This window comes from Papio anubis, chromosome 2 (genome assembly GCF_008728515.1).
Source record: "Papio anubis isolate 15944 chromosome 2, Panubis1.0, whole genome shotgun sequence".
NCBI lineage: Eukaryota > Metazoa > Chordata > Mammalia > Primates > Cercopithecidae > Papio > Papio anubis.
Window position 1 is genome coordinate 166,061,220 of NC_044977.1, and position 24,244 is coordinate 166,085,463.

General features: G+C 38.3%; 2 protein-coding genes across 4 annotated transcripts in view; one reads left to right on the forward strand and one right to left on the reverse strand.

Moving 5' to 3' along the window:
- RAB5A (RAB5A, member RAS oncogene family) overlaps positions 1-20,890 on the forward strand; it is a 36,466-nt gene extending 15,576 nt beyond the window's left edge. For both annotated transcript variants that reach the window (XM_009201779.4, XM_009201780.4), the window contains 4 exons: positions 11,859-12,010; positions 12,318-12,440; positions 14,275-14,368; positions 19,425-20,890. In XM_009201779.4, the coding sequence (XP_009200043.1) occupies positions 11,859-12,010; positions 12,318-12,440; positions 14,275-14,368; positions 19,425-19,540 (485 nt within the window). In that variant the 3' untranslated portion in view covers positions 19,541-20,890. The remainder of the gene's footprint in view (positions 1-11,858; positions 12,011-12,317; positions 12,441-14,274; positions 14,369-19,424) is intronic.
- Positions 15,638-24,244, reverse strand: part of PP2D1 (protein phosphatase 2C like domain containing 1) — a 30,480-nt gene continuing 21,873 nt past the window's right edge. Inside the window, exon 3 of one of the 2 annotated variants that reach the window (XM_017955940.3) lies at positions 15,638-15,852. In XM_017955940.3, coding sequence (XP_017811429.1) covers positions 15,752-15,852 — 101 coding nt within the window. In that variant the 3' untranslated portion in view covers positions 15,638-15,751. Of the gene's footprint in view, positions 15,853-20,134; positions 21,911-24,244 lie in introns of those variants that run through there. The other variant, XM_003895162.5, reaches the window with a different exon arrangement.

The window sequence follows — 24,244 nt, forward strand, 5'->3', positions numbered from 1 at the left end:
CTATATTGTCACATTTTAGTATCTGGCAATCTCCTCTTTTTATTTTTTAACTGTTCCATTGTTGGGCATTTAATGTTTGCTTTTTTGTTTGCTGTTTTAGGTAATCACCTAATAGAGGGGATATCTTAGAATTTCAGCCGCCCCGCCGACTTACTTTTGTAAGATCAATTTCTAGAGGTGATTATTACTGAACCCAAAGGAATTTTATCCTAATAAAATTGTTTTGTAGGATCAAAAGAATTCTAGTCTTCATCACTTTTTTAACCCTTAGAGATACACCCAATTTTTTTGAGAGTTGGCCTAGATAATTATATCCTAGGATTACAGATTTCCTCTGTTAATAGGAGTTTAAAGTTTTCCCTCTCAGTTCTCTCTCCTTTAGTCTTTTTTTCTATTATGTTGTAAAATTCTCAGATATCAGAACTTTTGTTTTTGTTTTGAGAGACAAGGTCTTCCTCTGTCACCCAGGCTGAAGTGCAGTGGCATGATTATGGCTCACTGCAGCCTCCACCCCCTGGGCTGAAATGATCCTCCCACCTCAGCCTCCCAAGTAGATGGTACTACATGTGCATGTGCCACCATGCCTGGCGAATTTATTTTTAAGATGGAGTCTTGCTGTGTTGCCCAGGTTGGTCTTGAACTCCTGGCCTCAAGCGATCTTCCTGAGATAGGAATCCCAAAGTGATGGGATTATAGGTGTGAGCCACTGTGCTCAGCCAAATATTAGAACTTTTAAATTCATTTAATATATAAGCTTACTGCCAAGCATGAAAAAATCACTTTGAAGGCCAGTAATGTTTTAAAAGTCTGGAAGATTCTCTTGAGGGCTAGGAAGGATTATGTGCTAGGTTCTTGAACTAGGAGAAAAGGGAAGGAATCCTGGTATGCAAAATAGCTTGGGCACTATCCTTGCACATTTGACAAGTTTAGTGACATACTTTTGTTGAGTAAAGTATCTGTTGTCTATAGATAACATGTCTTTTGTAGATACTTATATATCTACCTACCTACCTATAGATATCTACATGTCTATATCTCCCTTAAAGCTAAGCTAATTTTCTTAACCTTTTCTCTGTTGATATTTGTTTGGTAGCCTTTATCTGATTCTAGTTAATAACTCGTAACAACCTGTACCCTATCATTTTTTAAAAAATACCTTTTGTCTTTGTAATGTGTTCTTTCATTCTTCCCAATTCAGCAGTTCTGGTACGTTCCTGTTACATAAATCTAATCTGGTGAGCAGAGATGTTCTTAGGGTTATGCCACTTGGTGAGGTAATCACAGGGTCTTAGCCCTGAAGGCGCTCACACTGACTTTATCAGTTTATTCTAGGGTGATCAGGTTTGGGGCACTAACTTAATACTAACAAACTCCTAAGATTAATTTTATTTTACTTATTTTTTTGAGACAGAGTCGCCCAGGCTGGCGTGGGCAGAGTGCAGTGGCGTGATCTTGGCTCACTGCAACCTCTGCCTCTCTGGTTCAAACGATTCTTGTGCCTCGGCCTCCTGAGTAGCCGTGACTACAGGCGCATGTCACCACGTCTGGCGAATTTTTCTATTTTTAGTAGAGACAAGGTTTCACCATGTTGGCCAGGCTGGTCTTGAACTACCTCAGATCCCACGTTGGCCTCCTAAAATGCTGGAATTACACAGACGGGAGCTACCATGCCTAGCCAAAACTCCTAAGATTAACTTACTTATTACCTACTTACCTACTTACTTACTTACTTACTTACTTACTTTATTTATTTATTTATTTGTTTATTTATTTATTTGAGACAGAGTCTCGCTGTGTCCCCTAGGCTGGAGTGCAGTGGTGTAATCTCTGCTCACTGCAACATCTGCCTCCTGTGTTTGCCTGTCTCCGCCTCCCAGGTAGCTGGGATTACAGGTGCATGCTGCCACACCCGACTAATTTTTGTATTTTTTAGTAGAGACGGGTTTCACCATGTTGGCCAGGCTGGTCTCAAACTCCTGACATCAAGTGATCCACCTGCCTTGGCCTCCCAGAGTGCTGGGATTACAGGTGTGAGCCAATGTGCCTGGCCCAAAGATTAATTTTCAAACAACGTGCATCAGTATGTTAGAAATACCTAGTGTTAGCTGGGTGTGGTGGTGCGTGCCCGTAGTCCCACCTACTCCGGAGGCTGACTTGGGAGGATTGCTTGAGGCCAGGAGTTCAACGGCACACTGAACTATGATAGCACCGCTGCCCCAACCTGGATGACAGTGGGAGACCCTGTGTTAAAAGAAAGAAAGAAAAATTCCTAGGGCGACGATGTTCAGCTGGTGACATGTGGCTGACTGTCTTATGTACTGGTTAGTGGACTCCCTTAGAGTTGGGTGTCCCGTAAGGGTTGCTGTCAAGTTGTGATAGTAAAAAGCATTGACTTCTCAATATCCTTTACCCTAGACAGTGTTGGAGAAATACTGATTTTTATTCTTTACCTCACTCTTGACTTAATGCAGGATCTTCCCTGTGTATCATTAATATTCTTCAGGATTTTAAATCATTTCGCAACTATTACCTTTAGATGTTGCTCATAGATATTTATGTTTGTTTCCTTCCTTTATTTATTTATATTTTGGGGCGGGGGCGGGGGTGGGGATGGGACGACAGGGTCTCAGTGTCACCCAGGCTCAGGTGATCCTCCTGCCTGAGTCGCAGACCTCTTACCCCGTACCCCCCGCCCAGTAACTGGGACTACAGGTGCACGCCACCACACCTGTTTTTGTATTTTTGTTAGTAGAGACGATTTCTCCATGTTGTCCAGGCTGGTCTCGAATTCCCGGGCTCAAGCGATGTGCCCGCCTGGTCCTCCCAAAGTGCTGGGACTACAGGTGTGAACCACTGCGCCTTACCCAGATTTCTTTTTTAAATTGTGGTAAAATATCCGTAACACAAAATTTACAATTTTAACTATTTTTTAGTATACAGTTGAGTGGTATTAGGTACTTTTAGCATTGTTGTGTAACTATCCAAAACTATCTTCCCTAACTGAAACTCAGCACCCATTAAACAATAACCTCCCGTGTCTGGCAACCACCATTCACCTTTTCTTTTGACTCTAGCTACCTCACATAAGTAGAATTGTACAGTATTTGTACTTTCGTGACTTCCTTATTTCATTTAGCATAATGTCCTCAACATTCCATCCATATTGTAAAGCATGTGCCAGAATTTCCTTCCTAAAACTTCTTAGGCTGGATAATATTCCATTGTATGTATATACTTTGTCTTGTTTGTCCATCATTGGACACTTAGGTTGCTTTCATCTTTAGCTATTACGAATAATGTTGCTGTGAACATTGGTGTACAAATACTGTTTTAAGTTCCTGCTTTCACTACTTTTGGATATATTCCCATAAGTGGAATTGCCAGATCATATGGTGATTCTGTCTAATATTTTTGAGAAATATCTATACAGTTTTCCACACCAGCTGCAAAGCAGTTCCAGTTTTTCCACGTGATCACCCACACTTTACCTTTTTCTCTTGCTTTGATCATAGCCATTCTAATGGCAGTGAGGTGGTAATTTGTGGTTTTGACTTGCATATCTCTAATGATTGGTGATATTGAACATCTTTTCATGTGCTTATTAGACTTATTTATTTATTTATTTTGGTTTTTTGAAACAGGGTCTCACTCTGTCACCCAGGCTGGAGTGCAGTAGCATGATCACAGCACACTGCAGCACATGAGCTCAGGTGATTCTTCCACCTGTACCTCCCAAGTAGTCTGGCGCATACCCCCGCGCCTGGCTCATTTTTAAATGTTTTATAGAGACAGAGTCTCACTATATTGCTCAGGCAGATCTTGAACTCCTGCTTAAGCAGTTCTATTATCTTGGACTTCCAAAGTCCTGGGGTTACAGTTGTGAGCCACTGTGCCCAGCTCTTATTGGTCATTTGTGTATATTCATTGGATAAATGTCTATTCTAGTCCTTTGTCCATTTTCTTCTTTTGAGATGGAGTTTCAGTCTGCCGCCCAGGCTGGTGTGCCATGGCACCATCTTGACTTGCTGCAACCTCCATCTCCTGGGCACAAGGAATTCTTCTGCCTCAGCCTCCCGAGTAGCTGGGATTACAGGCAACCACCACCACGTCCAGCTGATTTTTGTATTTTTAATAGAGACAGGGTTTCATCATTTTGGCCAGGGTAATCTTGAACTCCTGACCTCAGGTGATCCACCCACTTCAGTCTCCCAAAGTGCTGAGATTACAGGCATGAGCCATTGCGCTCGGCCCTTTGTCCGTTTTCTAATCAGGTTTTTTGTTGTTGCTGAATTGTAGGAGTTCCTTATATTAATATATTCTAGCTTTCAATCCCTTATCAGATGCTCATTGATTTTTAAGAATGAATTCTAGATAAATTAGTATTTATAGATCACCTCTTAAGATGGATTAATTTTGAGAAGATTGCTCTCTTTCTATATGTTATCTACATAATAATTTCTTATTTTGTTGTTAGGCTTTTGGAATATTTTCTTTTTGCGTTTACTCACAGTGTATATGCATTACTGTGCCCTATTTATTTCCCCCCGGGTGCTGAGTAATACTTTGCCCGATTCTACTTTTATTTCTTTCTTTTCCTCACATTAATTGAAATGTAACTCTTCCCTAACTACACTCACGACTGTGGCTTCTGCAATGCATTCATTGGGTGCTTCCTGTATACACACACTTTTGTAGGAAATAAAAATGGCCTCAGTTTTTTTTCCCCCCGTTTTCAGCTATGTATTCTTCTCTATGTGTAATTTTATCATCTGAAGTTAGTGCTTATCTGAGAAAATCTGTTATGTTGGATTACTGCTATTAGTACTCATTTTCCCAGTGAACCAATTTCTGTCTTCACTGATAACTTTAGTACCTGATTCTAACAATCTCTAATTTGAATTTTTTTTTTTATCACAAAGCCACATTCTATTTCTGAAAATTTGAACAAGACCCTTTCCCCTCTCTAGTCACTGCATCCTTTCCTTTTAGTTTTAATTGCTACTTAATATTTACTGCGTATTTAGTTACTAGTATTTTTTTTTCACTTACACATTTGGATTTTTTTTAAAAGGTACTCAAATATGACAACCTATATTATTGTTTCTCTATACACATTTATTTACTACCAAAAATTGAAAAAAACAGCATATCGAAATTTCCTTACTGCAGTTCAAATCTTTGAAAACCAGAAAATCTGATTTATTATGCTGTAGCCAAACTACCCAGTGTTTTCTTTACATTGTTTCCCCACAAGTTACTTTACTTGTGATTCTTTCTTTTGAGACAGCCTGTCTCTGTCACCCAGGCTGGAGTGCAGTGGCACAATCTCAGCTCAGTGCAACCTCTGCCTCCAGGATTTGAGATATTCTCATGCCCCAGCCTCCTGAGTAGGTGGTACTACAGGCACGTGCCACCATGCCTAGCTAATTTTTGTATTTTTAATAGCCAGGGTTTCACTGTTTTGGCCAGACTGGTCTCAAACTCCTGGCCTCAAGTGATCCTCCTGCCTCAGCCTCCCACAGTGTGCTGCGCCCAGCCTTACTTCCAATTCTTGATGACGGATTTCGTTTCACTAACAAGGTTGTTTTTAATTATTAAATAGTTTTAAATTCTTTGAGCATAGAAGTTTGTTCTACCTACTGTCTTGAACTCCTGACCTCAAGTGATCCACCTGCCTTGGCCTCCCAAAGTGCTGGGATTACAGATGTGTGAGCCACAGTGCCTGCCCTATTTATATTTTTTCATTATGCTAATTTAGGAGATAAAAATTGTTTTTACTATGTGGATGATTTTGTTGACTACTGGTCTCCTTTTCCATTCTTTTGTGAATTGTCTTTACATATTTATTCTTGAGGTTCTAAAAATTTTCTGAACATTTATAATAACTTTCTACAGATTGAAAATACTAATCCCTTAGCATCCATTGTAGAAATTTTTCTCATTAGGTTTGCCCCTTTGTCATGGATGTTATGACACAAGTTTTGCAAACCTGAAGTCTCATATTTTTGTGTAATCAAATCTGTAGTCTTATATAGAATTTTGGTCAATTTTAATAAAGCAGTTCTTTCCTGTCAGTTTTGATAAATAATACGTTTGGGCTTGAAGTTGTATGGTTTCTCAGTTTTTGTATTTTTTCCCCTTTCTGTTTAATTCATGTAGAATCATTTTAGTTATGAGGTGGGGGTTACTTTGTTTTTCTTTTTTTTCTTGAGATGGTCTCTCACTCTGTCACCCCGGCTGGAGTGCAGGCGTGTGATCTTGGCTCACTGCAACCTCTGCCTCCTGGGTTCAAGCAATTCTCCTGCCTCAGCCTCCTGAGTAGCTGGAATTACAGGCGCATGCCACCATGTTGGTCAGGCTGGCCTTGAACTCCTTACTATGTGATCCACCCGCCTCAGCCTCGCAAAGTGCTGGGATTACAGGCATGAGCCACCATGCCCAGCTGGCCACTTTGTTTTTTAATTATTAATCTTTGGTTTAATGCCATCAATTTGGATATCCGTTCCCTCGCCCAGTGTGTTGTAATGTCTTCTCCTGGCTTACTGTTTGAGTCTTGCATATTATTATAGGCCTTTGGTATTTGCAGATTTGACATTTAAAGCTTCAGCTAGTCTCACCTGATTCCAAGGTCTGTGATAAAGTAATTTGTAGTTTTGCTGAGGCTGAAATGTTGCTTGCTTGCTGCCAGGCTTGCAAATAGGAACTGATCACGTAGCTCAGAGGGAGCCTATCAGACAGGCCAGCACCCACATCTCAACGCAGCTTTGTTTTTCTCTACTTGTCATCGCGTACCACAGTAACTCTCGAAGTGATAAAAGCTGTTTCTTTGTGAAATATGGGCCCGAAAAGAAAACCAACTACTAGTGCTGGTGATGGAAGTGAAGAGAAAATGAAGCGGTCTAAGAGTGATGGTTCTTAGCCAGAAAATAGACGTTTTGGATAAATTAAAGTGGTTTTACAGATTCAGGTAAGTTTGTGGTTGGTTAATGTTGCTACTGTATTGATGTAGTAGTTTATCTTTTCAGTGGCAGAATTCGTTTACATAACTTTATAAATTACTAGTAATGTATTTTTAGGAGCACTAAGGATTTGAAGATGTTACCTAAATGTCAGTTACACTTCACCGAGTTTTACAGGGGAAATTAAACACTGTAGTGGAATTTGGCCAGGTGTGGTGGCTCATGCCTGTAATCCCAGCACTTTGGGAGGCCAAGGTGGGTGCATCACCGGAGGTCAGGGGTTTGAGACCAGTCTGGCCAACATGGTGAAACCCCCATCTCTACTAAAAATACAAAAATTAGCCGGGCGTGGTGGCGGCCGCCTGTAATCCCAGCTACTTGGAAGGCTGAGGCAGGAGAATCACTCCAACCCAGGAAGCAGAGGTTTCAGTGAGCCGAGATCGCGCCATTGCACTCCAGCCTGGGCGACAAGAGCAAAACTCCGTCTCAGAAAAAAACAACACTATAGTAGTATTTTAAAATTTTAGGACTTTAGGAAATCATGAACGTCTTGGGGTGTATTATGTATATCAAGAGTTTGTTATACTGGCTTACACTATTCCAGTAATATTTCTGTTCATGTAGTACTGCAGCACTTTTCATTTTTTTAAGTATATTATAAAACTGATTTTCCCTGGCCTCTAATGTTGGTCTTTTTCTCCCCCAAAATTATGCTTTATCATACCACATAAACAATAGTACAGTGATGGTGGTGGCGGTGGTTGTTTTGAGACGGAGTTACACTCTCGTTGCCCAGGCTGGAGTACAATGGCACAATCTCGGCTCACTGCAACCTCTGCCTTCCGAGTTCAAGTGATTCTCCTGCCTTAGCCTTCCAGGTGGCTGGGTTTACAGGCATGTGGCACCATGCCTGGCTAACTTTTTTGTGTTTTTAGTAGAGACAAGGTTTTGCCGTATTGGTCAGGCTGGTCCCAAACTCCTGACCTCAGGTGGTCCACCTGCCTTGGCATCCCAAAGTGCTGGGATTACAGGCAGAAGCCACCGCACCCGGCCCAGTACAGTGTTATCAAGTGAAAAATATCTTGATGATGTTTTTGAGGTTGTGTTACAACTTGAGTAGAGAGACCTTGTGAAATGTCTGTTTTTTCACATTTGGGAGCTGCCTCTGTCTACATTCAAATGTTATCTGAAGTACCCTTTAAATGGTTCCATGTATCTTTTTGAACTTCCTTCTTTTGGTAGACATTTTTGAACATCTGTATGAACAAGGATTTGTATTAGATGCTGGTACAGAGAAGAACTACTACAGGTTGAGCATCCCTAATCTGAAGTCTGAAATGCTCCCCAGCTCTTCGAGCATCAATATGATGTCACAAGTGAACAGTTTCACACTTAACACCTTTGCTTTCTGATGAGTCAGTGTACATAAACTTGGTTTAATGCACAAAATTATTTTAGCTTCAGGCTGTGTGTACAAGCTTTATGTGAAACAAATGAATTTCATGTTTTGACTTGGATCCCTTCCCAAAAATATCTCATTATGCAAATACTACAAAATCTTTAAAAATCCAAAACACTTCTGGTTCCAAGCATTTCATGTAAGGGATACTTAACCTGTGGTCATTGCCCAAGTAACTCTCAATCAAGGAGAAGAAAAGATATAAACCAATGATTATAAAAGATGTGAAATGTTATTACACAGAGAACTCTGGGAGCACAGATGTAGGAGATATTAACTAGGTTGGAATGAAGGAAGGTTTCTAAGCAGAGTTGAGGAATGAATTGATTATCTTTGTTAATCTGAGTGGGATCCATTCCTGTTCCAGCATGGTTTCCCCTGGTTTTGTTCCTAGATTTAGAAATAATGCCCTAGTATAGAAATAATTGCTATAAGGAAGAATCTTAACGTGTTTATTAGGAATGGATATTGACTCAAATGCCTTTTTGTAATTTGTTTAAAAGGATTTTCTTCATTAACCTGTTATTGTAATGGTTTTGTATTTCTGAAAGAATGTACTTGGTCATGGGCCTTTGTCTTAATGTATTTGTTGCAATTTCTTTGTATTAGGCATTTTTGTACATGTATGGTGGCCTCTTGTGGTATCTTTAACTGGCTTGAGAATTGGATCGTATTTTCTCTAAGGCAATATCTCTAATACACTTGGCCCTCTGAATCTGTGAGTTCCGCATTTATAAATGCAACCAACTGCAGCTTGAAAATATTAAGGGGGAAAAAATTCACTTAGCTCCAAAAAGCAAAAATTAAATTTGCCACACACTTAATACTGTGTTGAATCTAGTGGATGACATGATGCACAGGCATTGTATTACCTAATACAATGTAATCTAGAGATGCTTTAAAGTACAAAGTAAAGTAATCTAGAGATGCTTTAAAGTACACAGGAGGCTGTTCTTAGGTTATATGCACATACTTTGCAATTTTATATCAGGGACTTGAGCATCCTCAGATTTGGTTACCCGTTGGGGATTCTAGAGACCAGTCCTTCATGATAGATGGGAAAGTTCTGGAAACAGTCCTCCACAGATACTGAGGGATGACTCTAGTTATTTCCCTGAGCCTGAAGTTTGCTTATGGATGTATAAATGAATGTTTTTACTACTAGTATACTTTGTGAATCATAGTATGTCTAAAAAATAAAACAGTCTATGCACATTTTAATCCCTTTTTTTTTTTTTTTTTTTTTTGCAAGTCTGCATCAAACTATACTTGGAAAAAGGCTTGTGTATTGTGATTTATTTTCCTCTTTTCCTTTTTGATAAGAGTACTGTCTTAGGGAGTTAATTTTAGTTTAAAAACATGTTTTGATCCTACAGGAGAACCTCTCATGACCTTGAAAAAGTGACCTAGTGCTCTCTGGATATCCTTTACCATAAATACAGCATTTTAGAAAATGGATAATCCTGCTAATTGTTGGTTTAAAAAAAAAGTTTGAACTGGATTAGAATATATTTTACAATATGATTAGTGAGAATTCATAAAACTATCAATTAGAATCTAAGTCAAAATGAAGATGTTTACAGTATTGTTTGCAAAATTCAGAAGATTTTAGTTGTTGATACTAAAGCCAGCAACCAGTTAACCTAAAAGAGCATAAAAAAAAAGTTATGGCTAACATAAAAGAGATACATCTCGTTAGACTTGGTTTCTTTAGCACATTTGATACTGGTTAGTACATCTCTATCGACATCACTAGATAAACTGCTGTAATTTAGAGAAATGTATCATAATTCCTTTGCATAATATTTAGAAAGGTGTAATTCAAGTGCATACCAATTTGGAAATAGGGTTTGAATATCACACCTTGAGCTAAACGTGGAAGGAAGGGAGGAGCATACCAATTTACAGTGAATGATAGAGCAGCAGCAGCGGGCGGTCTAATGGCTGTGTGTGGGTCTTTTAATTTTAACAATATTGTATCATTTTATAATGCTACGTTCTTTTTTTTTTGAGACGGAGTCTCTGTTGCCAGGCTGGAGTGCAGTGGCGCGGTATCAGCTCACTGCAACCTCCGCCTCGTGGGTTCAAGCGACTCTTCTGCCTCAGCCTCCCGAGTAACTGGAACCACAGGCAGGCACCACCATGTCGAGCTAATTTTTGTATTTTTAGTAGAGACAAGGGTTCACCATATTGGCCAGAATAGTCTTGATCTCCTGACCTCGTGATCCGCCCACGTCAGCCTCCCAAAGTGCTGGAATTACTGGCATGAGCCACCATGCCCAGCTTGTGATGCTGCTTTCTTAGTGTTAAAATTAGAATCAGGAAAAGTACAGATCCGAAAAATTCTTATGGCAGGGAATGAAAGGTAGGAGCAAATATTGAATCAACTGAACAAATTAAATCTAGGTTAAGGTAATAATGACTACCACAATTAAAGTGTCACAATGTTTTAAAAAATAATATAACAAAAGGCCGGGTACAGTGGCTCATACCTATAATCTCATCACTTTTGGGAGGCACTGCAGTCTGGGCGATAGAGTGAGACTGTGTCTCAGGGAAAAAAAAAAACATATATAACAAGAAATACTAACTTGGTGGTAATGGACTGGGACTAAATTGCCAGAGTGTGCCAATAAAATCTAGTAAAATGGAACAGGACGTGGTGTTGGCAATGTAGATGGTACTTTTAAGCACACTGGGTTTCCTGCGACTTCCATTTTTTGAGACTATCATTGCATTTCTTTAATTGTAGAGCAGTTTTGAAATGTAGTCTTCGCTGGGCTCGGTGGCTCACGCCTGTCATCCCAGCACTTTGGAAGACCAAGGTGGGCGGATCACCTGAGATCAGGAGTTCGAGACCAGCCTGGCCAACATGGTGAAACCCCGTCTCTACTAAAAGTACAAAAATTAGCCAGGTGTGGTGGTATGTGCCTGTAGTCCCAGCTACTCAGGAGGCTGAGGCAGGAGAATTGGTTGAACCTGGAGGCGGAGGTTACAGTGAGTTGAGATCACGCCCCTGCACTGTAGCCTGAGTGACAGAATGAGAGTCTTGTCTCAAAAAAAAAAAGAAGGAAAAGAAATGTAGTCTTAAGCTTATTTAGTATTATAACAAGCTTTTCTAAGATGCAGAAATTTTTCAATCTGTGATTTCACTACAAAGGCCCTATATGTAAGCATATATGTAAATAGCTTAAAAGCACAGCTTTGCCAGTATTTAAAAGCTGTTATCAATTGTGGGTATGCAATCTGTCAAGTTTCTAGGTGTTTCCTTTTTTTTTTTTTTTTAACCCTCATTTATTGCTTTTAACTGACACATAATAGGTGTACATATGTATGGGGTTCGGTGTAACATTTCGATACATGTATACAAGCAGGTGTTTTCTATATTATGAAAACATTTGGAGAAAAATGATTAACTTATTGCAGTCCTTTTCTTTCAGCTGCTTTTCTAACCCAAACTGTATGTCTTGATGACACTACAGTAAAGTTTGAAATATGGGATACAGCTGGTCAAGAACGATACCATAGCCTAGCGCCAATGTACTACAGAGGAGCACAAGCAGCCATAGTTGTATATGATATCACAAACGAGGTAAGTATGGATGCATTGCACAGTGAAATTAATTTGAGTACCCACTTTTGGTATTCAGAATTTTGATTAAATATTTTGGAAAATCTTTTTTTGATAGTCAATCTTGACCTTTCTGCTGAAGCTTTTGTGAATTAGAAAATCTGGTTTAAAAAAAAAAAAAAATGAAAATGTCTCATAATACAGTAGTCCTAAGAATTTCTTTCCCACACTCACTGTGGACAGTCTTTTAAAAAAAGCCTTATATCACAAAGATGCTTCCTAACCATTTTTTGAGCCTATGCCCAATAGCTGTTTCTTTGTTTAACAGGAGTCCTTTGCAAGAGCAAAAAATTGGGTTAAAGAACTTCAGAGGCAAGCAAGTCCTAACATTGTAATAGCTTTATCAGGAAACAAGGCCGACCTAGCAAATAAAAGAGCAGTAGATTTCCAGGTATGTTGAATTTAACTTTCACTTGAAAGTCCCTTTTTTTCCTGTAAGTTTTTATTTTGTGTCAACACTTGAGTTAGTTATAATGTTAAAACCATGCAAGTAATAGAAAAGACTGATTTTTAAAACAAATACAAAATACTACATATAATAAAATGTTTCTGATAAACCTAAATTTTCAAATAGATTACTGGAATATATAAACTGATCAAAAGATTTTGTAGACTTAAACAATAAAAGCCGGGTGCAGTGGCTCACGCCTGTGATCCTAGCACTTTGGGAGGCCAAGGCAGGTGGATCACCTGAAGTTGGGAGTTCGAGACCAACCTGACCAACTTGGAGAAACCCTGTCTCTACTAAAAATACAAAAGTAGACAGGTGTGGTGGTGCATGCCTGTAATCCCAGCTTCTTGGGAGGCTGAGGCAGAAGAATTGCTTGAACCTGGGAGGCGGAGGTTGTGGTGAGCTGAGATCACACCATTGCACTCCAACCTGGGCAACAAGAGCGAAACTCCGTCTCAAAAAAAAAGAGAGAAACAGTAAAAGTAGTCATTGTTCACAGTGCACAAAGTGATTGTACCCTGCCCTAATTCCTCCATCCCACACATACTTTATGTCCTAACCCTCTTCTACTTATCTGCAAGTATGTGTCAGCACATGTGTGTACCCACATATGTCCATACGCAAACACTCATGTGGTTGTTCTTAAAGTGGCATTCAAAAATAAAGGCTCTGCCAGTCGGTATCCAGAGTTGGAAAATAATAAGCTAAAAACTAATAATTTAAAAAAAATTTTAAGGCTAAAAAAAATCCAGTTTGTGTCTTATGGTTGCTAATTCAGAATGTTTGCTGCTGCAAAATAGAGCAAGTGCAATCACTTAAAAACAAAGCAGGTCCTCTACTTCGACATTCTTTTTAAAACTGCCTGTTCTCTTGCTCTTTGGCTTCTCTACTAGAAGGGTGGTTGAGGCTATTATGTATATATCAGTGATGGAATAGTTTTCTGTTTTGATGACTGTAGATGGAATACATGTATTCTTCCACCATTAGGTATTAAGCTGGGCATGTTACACTTGTAATTTTATTTAATTCTTAGGAAAATGATGTGAGATGGAGTATCATCCATTACTGTTTCCAAAATTGTTGCCTCCCCAGCACTAGAGTGGCAGAGAAAATACTTAAGTTACAGTCAGAAGTGGCCCTGTCACATAACAGTTCAAAGGAGCCTCAGTTGTTTCTTTGTCCAATGGGAAAGATCATTGGTTACCCCTCATAACAGCTATGAGGATGAAAAGTAATAATATATGTAAAATGTAAAAGCATGACAAAAATGTAGGGCAGTAATGTAATTTTCAAAGGAATGATTCATGATATATTCAAGACTATAATGTTACTGTACAGGTCACTGAAAATTAAATATGAGGGTGTCATTTAGTAGTTGAAGCCAGTGTTAGATATTTGGTTTCCCTTTGTCTTCATTGCAGATAATAAGTGTAAATAAAAATTGCCATTGAGATCAAAGAGAGTTTTATTTAGAATAAGATAATTCTCCCCCATCTCTGGAACTCAGTATTTGAAAGCAGATTTAATGTAAGAACAGATTAATCAAGGTGGGATAATGCAAGAATTTCAGACAAAAAAGGAAATAGTCCTTTATAAAATTTTCTTGCACAGTGCTCTTACCTCTGTTGTAGCTATTACATAGTTGTTGATTATAGATGATTATAGGAATCAGGTTGGAGCAGTAATAAGTAAGTCTCCTTTTCTATAACAAGTTATAGAAAGCAGATACAGCATATTTCCAAGAGATATATCTCATTTTTTGTTCTATAAACAGGAAGCACAGTCCTATGCAGATGACAATAGTTTATTATTCATGGAGACATCAGCTAAAACATCAATGAATGTAAATGAAATATTCATGGCAATAGGTAAGATTAATATCTCTTTTAAAATGATCAGTATAAGCAAAACAAGCATGAAGCATATTTGATTTGACTGTCTCTTTTTTAAAAAAGTATTGGGGGTGAGTGTGTGTGTATGTTTGTGTGTGTGTGTGTGAGAGAGAGAGAGAGATATTATACCACTTTTCTAAGTCCCTTCCACAAAGCAATACTTTGTTGGTAATATTGTTAAATTTGAAAGATAATTACCTATTAGGTTGTAATACTGTCAGTTTAGGCAAGCTTCTTCCAGGTGAGTTAAGCCTTAACCTCAACCTGATAGTTCAAATAGATAAATTTTGCAAAGGTTTCGCTGGGAGATTTGGATAAATATGTTTTTTTATTAGGTTATACATTTTAAAAGTCAAATTATTGGTAAGTATAACTCAGAAGAACATGACACATAAGTATACAGATTGACAAATTATTTTAATGTAAACATTATAAGGAAGACGATTTCAGAGCATAGAGGCATAAGGAGAAAAAAAAGAAAACAAAACAACATCCATACTTTATATTTGATCTTACACAGTGTTCTTGTCATTGCTTTAAGGTTTTTTTTTTCCGGAGACAGAGTCTCACTCTGTCGCCCAGGCTAGAGTGCAGTGGCGCGATCTTTGTTCACTGCAAGCCCCACCTCCCGGATTCACGCCATTCTCCTGCCTCAGCCTCCCGAGTAGCTGGGACTACAGATGCCCGCCACCATGTCTGGCTGATTTTTTTGTATTTTTAGTAGAGATGGGGTTTCACCGTGTTAGCCAGGATGGTCTCGATCTCCTGACCTTGTGATCCACCCACCTCGGCCTCCCAGAGTGCTGAGATTACAGGCTTGAGCCCCCGCGCTTAGCCCTGAGGTGCTTTTAACCGATGGTAATTGCCGTTTCAGTTTTTGATTATAGGTAACGAAGTTGGAGTAGTATTATAAGCCTCTTTTCTATAACAAAAATAAAGGTTGGTTTAGTTTTTTGGTTTTAGATTTTATTTTATTTCATTTTTTTAAGCCTTTCCTCTTTTCAATGGTTTTAATGTATAGATTCTACCTGAAGGGTATGTTTTGGTGGTTCTCAAAGTTTGCCATCTGTGGTTTTCATGTGCCCTGCACTCTTCTCATCCCACAACACCTTTTATTTTACAGCACTGATTCTTAACCGGGGTGTTCACAGTCCTTACTTACACACTCCAAGTAAGAAATACTCTTAAATTGAACTCATATAAATAAACAGTTAATAGCTGAATCAGAGAATAATGAAAACCCAGTAAAAGTTGCAAGTATTTTTATTGTTTTTCACTAGGTGACAGAGTTTAATGGTACTTCATTTGAAATGGGAAAAAACTTGCCTGTTTCTCATGTAAAATGTTTTCCTGAAAAACTCAAGTTTGCAGTTTGCTAGGGAAATACTGGCACAGTTGCGAAGGGTTGTGTGATAATATACTCATTTTACAAATGTGACAGATTACACCCAGGATCACATCTGAAAAGTTAGAGGAAACAATGAGATAATAGGTCTTTCAAATCAGCCTGCACTTTTAAACCTTTCTCACAGTATTTAAACTCTACCAGATGGACTTCAGTTTGTACCTTTTTATTCAAACATGCGAATAAAGTCATTTTTCGAGTTAGAAAGCAGCCTACATATTTTAGCTTTTTGTTTTTTTCTGAAATTAGAATGTTTCCCTTCTTAAAACCTATGTGTAAATGGAATTATGGCCTTTCCATTTCCTTCACTAGATTAGTAATTTTTTTCTTCTATATTATTTTTTTGTTATGAAGGAATACTTTGATTAGTGACTTAAATCACACAGTGCACTCATAACAACTGTAATCAATGCAGGGACTAAAAAGTTTCTCATTCTGGTTTACTTCCTTCAGCCTCCTAATCTCACTCACATCTGATTTAAACACTTAGGGAACCATGCTAAATAGGGAGACATGATGGATTGCTCAATCCGGAACCTAAGTTGTTATTATATACAGTATATAATGCTGTTTTGTGTCCTAGGTACCAGCGTTCAGCATCTCTGGGGCTTTGCTTGTAAATACATTTTACTGGAGATATACCATTATAATACCATTTATGCTACCAGCCTAGAGCCAGTCCCAGAGAAGTGGCCCAATGGAAGTCTTTCTTTCCGAGCTTCAGTGCTCCTGGCTCCCAAATGCATTGCACAACCCAGCATCTAGGATTCTAAAAATGATTGATGCTGATGTAGAATGGAATGTGTAGAACAAATAAAGTATAAAAGGTCCACAATGCAACTAGGCAATCAGATCTCGAAGCAGAGTATATTCAATTTCTGAGTAACCTGAGTCAAAGCTATGGTAAAGTTAGAGTCTTACCATAGTAGTCTGTCCCCAAGATTGATAGAGATCAGTGTGTGCAGCCACTCTTAAAATCAGTCCTCTTAGACATGTTTAATATTCTGCTTCCCCTCCAAAAATGAATTTAGCACATTAAGGGTCTTACGGATTAAAACAAACTACAGCAATCTCCAACTTTACAGTGGTTTGACTTAAAATTTTATAACTTACTGATGGTGTGAAGTGACATGCATTTAGTACATTCTCAGCTTACTATGAGGTTACATAGAGAAACCCATCATAAATTTCAAATACCATACATGAGGTCGGGTGCGGTGGCTCATGCCTGTAGTCCCAGCACTTTGGGAGACCAAGGCGGGCAGATCACTTGAGGTCAGGAGTTGGTTAGGAAATGAGCCTGGCCAACATGTCGAAACCCCCGTCTCTACTAAAAATAGAAAAATTAGCAGGGCGTGGTGGTATGCGCCTGTAGTCCCAGCTACTTGGGAAACTGAGGCAGGAGAATTGCTTGAACCCAGGAGGCAGAGGTTGTAGTGAGCTGAGATCATGCCACTCATGCCACTGCACTCCAGCCTGGGTGACAGAGTGAGACTCTGCCTCAAAAAAAAAAAAATCATAAATCAAAAACATACAAATTAGGATGGATATATCAGGATGTAGCCCTATCGTAAGTCAAGGAGCATCTGTATATCCAGCAGGTACTTTTTTTAATCAGTGGGAACACTCCAGAGAACAACCACTCGCTCTACAGAGCTTGGCAGAGGTAAAGTCGTAACTGCTGGTTGAGTGTGTTGTCTGAATCTGACAAGCCAGACTCCTCTGACTCAAATAAAGTTAGGAAATAGTTTTTGGAGATGAGGTCTTCAGGATAATTCTATTTGGATTAGGTATAGCTACTGGTCAGTCAGATTAGGATTCATCAGCCTATAAAAGGAGAAAATGAGGTTGGTTGCAGTGGCTCACTCCTGTAATCCCAGTACTTTGAGAGGCCACGGTGGAATGATCTTCAAGGCCAGGAGTTCTAGACCAGCCTGGGCAACAGAGCAAGATCCAGTCTCTACGAAACAAACAAACAAATAAAAAAAAAAAAAAGCCAGGCATGGTGGTGCATACCCTGTAGTCTTAGCTACTTGGGAGGCTGAGGTGGGAGGATCTTTTGAGCCCAGGAGTTCAAGGTTTCAGTGAGCTATGATTGTTGCACCACACTCCAGCTTGGGCTACAGAGGGAGACCTTGTCTCCAAAATGAAAAGAAGTATGGCTGCAGGCTACATTCAAACTAAGATCACAACAAAGTGTTGAGTATGTCTGAATGTATGTGGATATGTTTGTGTCTAAGTGTATTTCCACTAGCATGCTAAGGTATGTTTGTGTGTTCGTATATTTCCTCCAGTATGCTAAGTTTTGACACATGCAGGCATCTAACTTGGGTCTTATCTGTCCTTTGCCCAAAGCATAGATTGTAATTGTTCGTTCTCAAAAATCCAACTCTTACCTATTTCCCCTTTATTTCAAGGCAGCTGATGGTTACTCTGCAAGGTGTAAGTTTCTCTTTTAAAAACTAAGAGGTCGAGCATGGTGGCTCATACTTGCAGTCTCAGCACGTGGAAGTCTGAGGCGGAAGGATTGCTTGAGCCCAAGAGTTCAAGACCAGCCTAGGCAACAAAGTGAGACCCCATCTCACTTTGGAACTCAGGGCTGCAGTGAGCCATGATCACACCACTGCACTTCATCCTGGGTGACAGAGTGAGACCTGTCTCTTAAAAAAAAAGAGAGTGTGAGAGAGAAAATGTATATAGATGTTTTAAGGCCAAAGGCTGTGGAAGCCAGGAAGGAAATAGTAGATATGATCTATCATAATTCGGGGTGATAATTAGTTGCACAATAGAGGACAAGTTTTGTTGAGGTGATGATTACAGTGGTATTTGTTTCTATCCTGACTTGTTCTAAAAAGCGTTTGTGGCAGCCTGGAGAATGCTGATATGAGCTGAGCTTCTTTATAAACTTACTGATAAGTTTACTGGCTGGCCATCATGTTTATTAACTTAGATTTTTTTTTAAATAGAAGTAATAATGAGGCCAGGCACCATGGCTCATGCCTATAATCCCGGCACTTTGGGAGGCCGAAGCAGGTGGATCACCTGAGGTCAGCAGTTCAAGATCAGCCTGGGCAACATGGTGAAACCCCGTCTCTACTAAAAAACAAAAATTAGTTGGTCGTGGTGGGGCATGCCTATAATCCCAGCTACTCAGGAGGCCAGGGCACAAGAATCGCTTGAACCCAGGAGGTGGAGGTTGCAGTGAGCTGAGATCACGCCATTGCACTCCAGCCTAGGTGAGCCTGGGTGACAGAGCGAGCCTCCATCTCAAAAAAAAAGAAGAAGTAGTAATAATGAGTATAAAATAAAATACAACTTTTCTGGTATTACTGAGTGAATCTGTGTAGAGAATTACATAAAGCACTAGTCAGGCTTAAGTTTTAATTGTGTCTACAGCCAGTCCCCATCTACCCTTCCCCCAACACAGTTACCCCAGAAGTCAAACTCCCTAAGACAGCAACCAATGTTTTGGCATTTAATAGATAGTAAACATTTGAAAAGAATGAACATGTGGTTATATAATACTTTGGGGGTAACCTAACTGGAAAGAAAAATTATAAATAGCAGGTGAAACTGATACTAATATGAGTATTCAAATATTCCATTTATTTGATCATTTTCTTTCAGCTAAAAAATTGCCAAAGAATGAACCACAAAATCCAGGAGCAAATTCTGCCAGAGGAAGAGGAGTAGACCTCACCGAACCCACACAACCAACCAGGAGTCAGTGTTGTAGTAACTAAACCTCTAGTTTGAACTAGCTGGAATAGTCTTCTGCTTCCTAAATGTTAATAACAATGGAATTGGAGCATTTAACCAGCCCAGTATGACTTCCAAAAGAAGAGACTTATGATAGAGTCAAGTTTCTAATACAGAATTATTTTAAGTGTTTTGAACTTAATTTTTAATAACATGCATGGGTCCTTCTCACTAATGTTTCAACAATAGGGAAAAAATGAGAACTATGTGGACACTTGTTTCATTGGAAGGTTAGGAGGAATAATTTCTCATCACTAGGAATATAGACAGATGACTGTCTGGACCCACACAGTTAACCAGCCCATTTCTTCACACTGGTACAGTAGTCACCTGTGAAAAAAAATTTGGAACTTACTAATTTGGGCTTTTCAAAAACGTCCTTTTTTTAAGAAGGAGATTCTAAAGTTATTTATGATGCTTAGCCATAGTATTCAGGCAAATGTTCATTTCTCCTGGTATCTGTATTTAAAATGTACATTCCACATTTTAATAAATTAGCCACAAGAAAATAATCCCACATATACAAGGTCGGGGGGTGGGGAAGAATATTAATGGTATCTTAATTATAGCCAGTCCCATTTTTTTTTTAAATGGGGTAAAAATCAAATGCAATCCCATCTTGTTTTAAGAATTTGAGAACTAATAAATGCACCTTAATGGATAGTGTTCCTTTCAAACATGTGAGTTCTTTAACAAAAATGAAATAAACCAGGTGTCTGATTTCCGATTAATCACTGCTGGCCATTACATAGGTTTTGTTGTTTGGGGCAGGGAGGGGGCTTTTGTTCCCTTTTGACATAATATAGTCAATGCACTAACAATTATGTATATTCAAACTTGATTATTTTAAATTCGATCTTCAGCTGTACTGTAAATAGGGTACTGCATTGTAGTCTCCATATCTGTATTACTTTTCTGTAATATTTAAGAGTTGCTTAAAAGTATGCAAAATGTACAGTTACTAAAATAGCTAATTATTTCTCTCTCCCCCTTGGACAAGAAGGGGCTTCAGTTGTTCCTCTATGGCTAGAACCATAATAAACAATGTACCCGTAATTTGTAACATAAAGTATTGCAATATGTTAGTAACAATCTTGCAGCCTTCTTTTCCAAAGTTCATTTTATTTTGATCAGTTCAGTATATTGCACTAATTATTTTAGGTATTTTCATTATATGAAAGCTACCATGTGTCAGAGATGATTTAGTCTATTTAAGTGTTGGACTGCTAGGAGAACTTGTACATTTACAATAATGCAGAATTAGGAAAACGGTTCACCAGTGTTTAGTTTTATATTGAGGTGCTCAGGTTGGAATAAAGTGGTATAAAAAGCAAGTATTGGTTTTTCTTTCTTTTTTTTTTTTTTGGCATAAAACAGTGAACATATATAAATGATATTATATGACCTAATATCCGCTTTTATATTTTCTTTACTGTGTTCATAAAATTGTTTGCATGTTATTGATGAATCGTCCTAATATCTGGATCATTGAAGAATTGCTTTATGGTATTATATTTTGGTGCTCTGGATAATTGGAACTTTTATTTTTTATGTCAGAAGCTGATACTCACTTCCATTGAGAAATATTACCATAACTGTAATGTTGTCTCTGGAGCCAGCCAGTAAAGCAGCATTTACAAGTTCACGGCTAACGTACTCAGCTGCACCTTCATAGAAACTCTTAGTGCCTGATTCTTTTTCATTTGTTGCCACACCATTGACACTAGTTGGTCTGTCAGTTACTTTTTCACTGCAAGGTTTATGATGAGTCGTTTCTGCTGGAAATGTTTCTACATTCTCAGGGTTATAAATGCAGTATTTAGAATAGTTCGAATCGGACAAATTTTCTTTGGAATTTGTAGTTGACACACATCCTTCAGATACAGATTTATACTGAAACAATACGTGGATATTACTTTGTGATTTAGTAAGGTTTGGTTCAATGGTTGAAAAAAGCAGAGGCCCTTTGGATGGTGAAGATTTTTTAGGTATGATAGAACAGTATGTTTCTTTATACATGTGAAATGTTGTCATTGCCAGGGCAGTGACTTCCTCTTTATCCAAAACTTCCCAAAGTCCATTAGTAGCTAAAATAAGGAATTGACATAGGTCATCTATAGGGACAGAAATAGTTTGAGGTGCTGGGATAATGGACTTTTTCAGCTTGAGATTTCCATGAAATCCAAGTCCTCGTGTAGTTTTTACTTGCCCTTCTACAAGCCCGTATGGTTCATTTGAACTAATGACTGTTCCATTCTGAAGTATTCTTCTTCTTTCGTTTGTGTTTCGTGTAGTATGTTCTTTGGTTAGGCAAAAACCTTTCCCATTTCTGCACAAGACTGCTTGCACATTACCTAAAAGATTATTTTTTAAAAGAAGAAATTTTTATCCTAGAGATAACCAATTGTATTCAAAATCTGCTAACTTTAGTAAATTCTGTGTTTCAATGCTAAACAGAAAGCAGGCTATGTAAAAGTACTGTTTAAATACGTGTAATATATCACTACTGAATGATTTATGGTAAATACAGATTCAAACATCATTTTATACCTCATTGTTAAGCAACTTTTAGTGTTTAAAACTACTACATTTAGTGTTAACATTACAGATAATGCAAAGTAACTTCTAAATTTTTAAATGAAATGACTTAATATTACTTATATTGGAGAGTCATGAGTTGAACTTTTTTATAGCCAACATATATTCCATCTAGCAGATTTTTAAATGTTTTAAGATAAATGCTTCTTCAATTTAAAACACAAACTTTGATTTTTTTTAAAAAAACAGAATGACAGTTGTGTAACCAGTACAAGTTAAAACTTGAATGTGCTTAGGTCATGGGTGATGAAAACATCAGAATGTCACTATTAATGTTAGGTTGCTATAATGTGTAGTTTTTAAAAATTAAGTCAATCATTCCTGTGAAGAAATACATTATTAATGTATTACATGAATAATAGGCAGCCAACATTAAACCCTTTGGTTGGAAACTGAAATCTTAAAAGTTGGTTGTAGTTTGTTCATGGTTCAAATGAATCCATGATGGTGTGCTTCATTGAAATCTTACAGTTTAAACAGGATCTGAACAGACTGGCGGGAGATTATATATTTCTGTAACTTTTTGTGGAGTATTTTTTAAGAACAACTGAATTTTTTTAGTTAGGAAAAATTGATTTTCCCCAAGTTTTTAGGAATATAATTTTATGTTTTTAAAATTACATATAATTACATATTGTTTTTCTTGGTATGAAATCATTTGTGACTTATAGAAAGTTATTAAACTGTTCTGAGATGGGGTTAATAATATTTGATTATTATACCATCTTTGAGATTTAAAATTTCTGGAATAGAATGCCAAATTTACATAGAATATTCTGGTTTTAAATATGATCCTGTACCTGGGATCATTTAGTTGCTTGCAGGAGGAGTTCAATTCTAGGCCCACAGTTTTATAGCTAAAAGAATTTAGACTTAGAAGGTTGAGGTCCAAGGCCAGGTGTGGTGGCTTACAGCTGTAAACGCCACTCTTTGGGAGGCTGAGGCAGGCAAATCACTTGAAGCCAGAAGTTTGAGACCAGCTGGGGCAACATGGCAAAGCCCCATCTCTACTAAAAATACAAAAAAATTAGCCGGGCATGGTGGTGCATGCACGCCTGTAATCCCAGTTACTTGGGAGGCTGAGGCACAAGAACCGCCTCTACACAGGAGGTGGAGGTTGCAGTAAGCTGAAGTCACACCACTGCACTCCAGCCTAGGTGACAGAGCAAGACTCTCTCAAAAAAAAAAAAAAAAAAAGTTGAGGTCCATGCAACTAGTATAGTACTATAGTTGGAAAGCCTAAATTGGTGGCCAGTGTGGTGGCTCATGCCTGTAATTCCAGCACTCTGGGAGGCTGAGGCAGGAGGATCACTTGACCAGACTGGCCAGCATGGCGAAACTCTGTCTCTACTAAATGCAAAAATTAGCCGGGCATGATGGTGCATGCCTGTAATCCCAGCTACTCAGGAGGCCGAGGCACAAGAATTGCTTGAACCTGGGAGGCGGAGGTTGCAGTGACTCGAGATTGCACCACTGCACTTCAGTCTGTGCGATAGAGTGAGACTCAAAAATAGCCTAAATTGGTAAAAGCATTAGTGTCAGATATAGACAGAAACTATTGTCTCATTTATATAATAGGAATTTTTAATAGCTGAGCTACTGGATTGGGACTAAAAGATGATGTTTGTGAAAAATATTTTGGAAACTACATAAATAGTTCTTAAAGGCCATATGGCCCCTCATTTCTTTATAGTGTGGTTATTAATATTGTGTATTAACTTGTCTTACTGTTGATTATTCGACTTAGATTTTGCAGAACATAAGTCAGTAAAATAATGACTTTTGCTGAATTATAAATTATTACTGAATCAGCTAGGCAACATGAAGTGGCACTTAACGTGCCAACTGAGTAAATGGAATTATTAGGAGTACATATGGTTCAGTACCTCTTAAATTAGAAAAATTTGTACGTGTGTACATACACGTGAATTGTGTGGCCATAGCTCTGAAAACAAAAGGGACATAATTTGGCTCAGAATAGTCAAATCCATTGACTTTGTAAATGTTTATTTGCATGTGGCAAGCCAAAAGGCCATTTAGCAAAAAGAAAAAGCATTATTTTCCTAGTATGTGATTTGAAAAGAATTTAA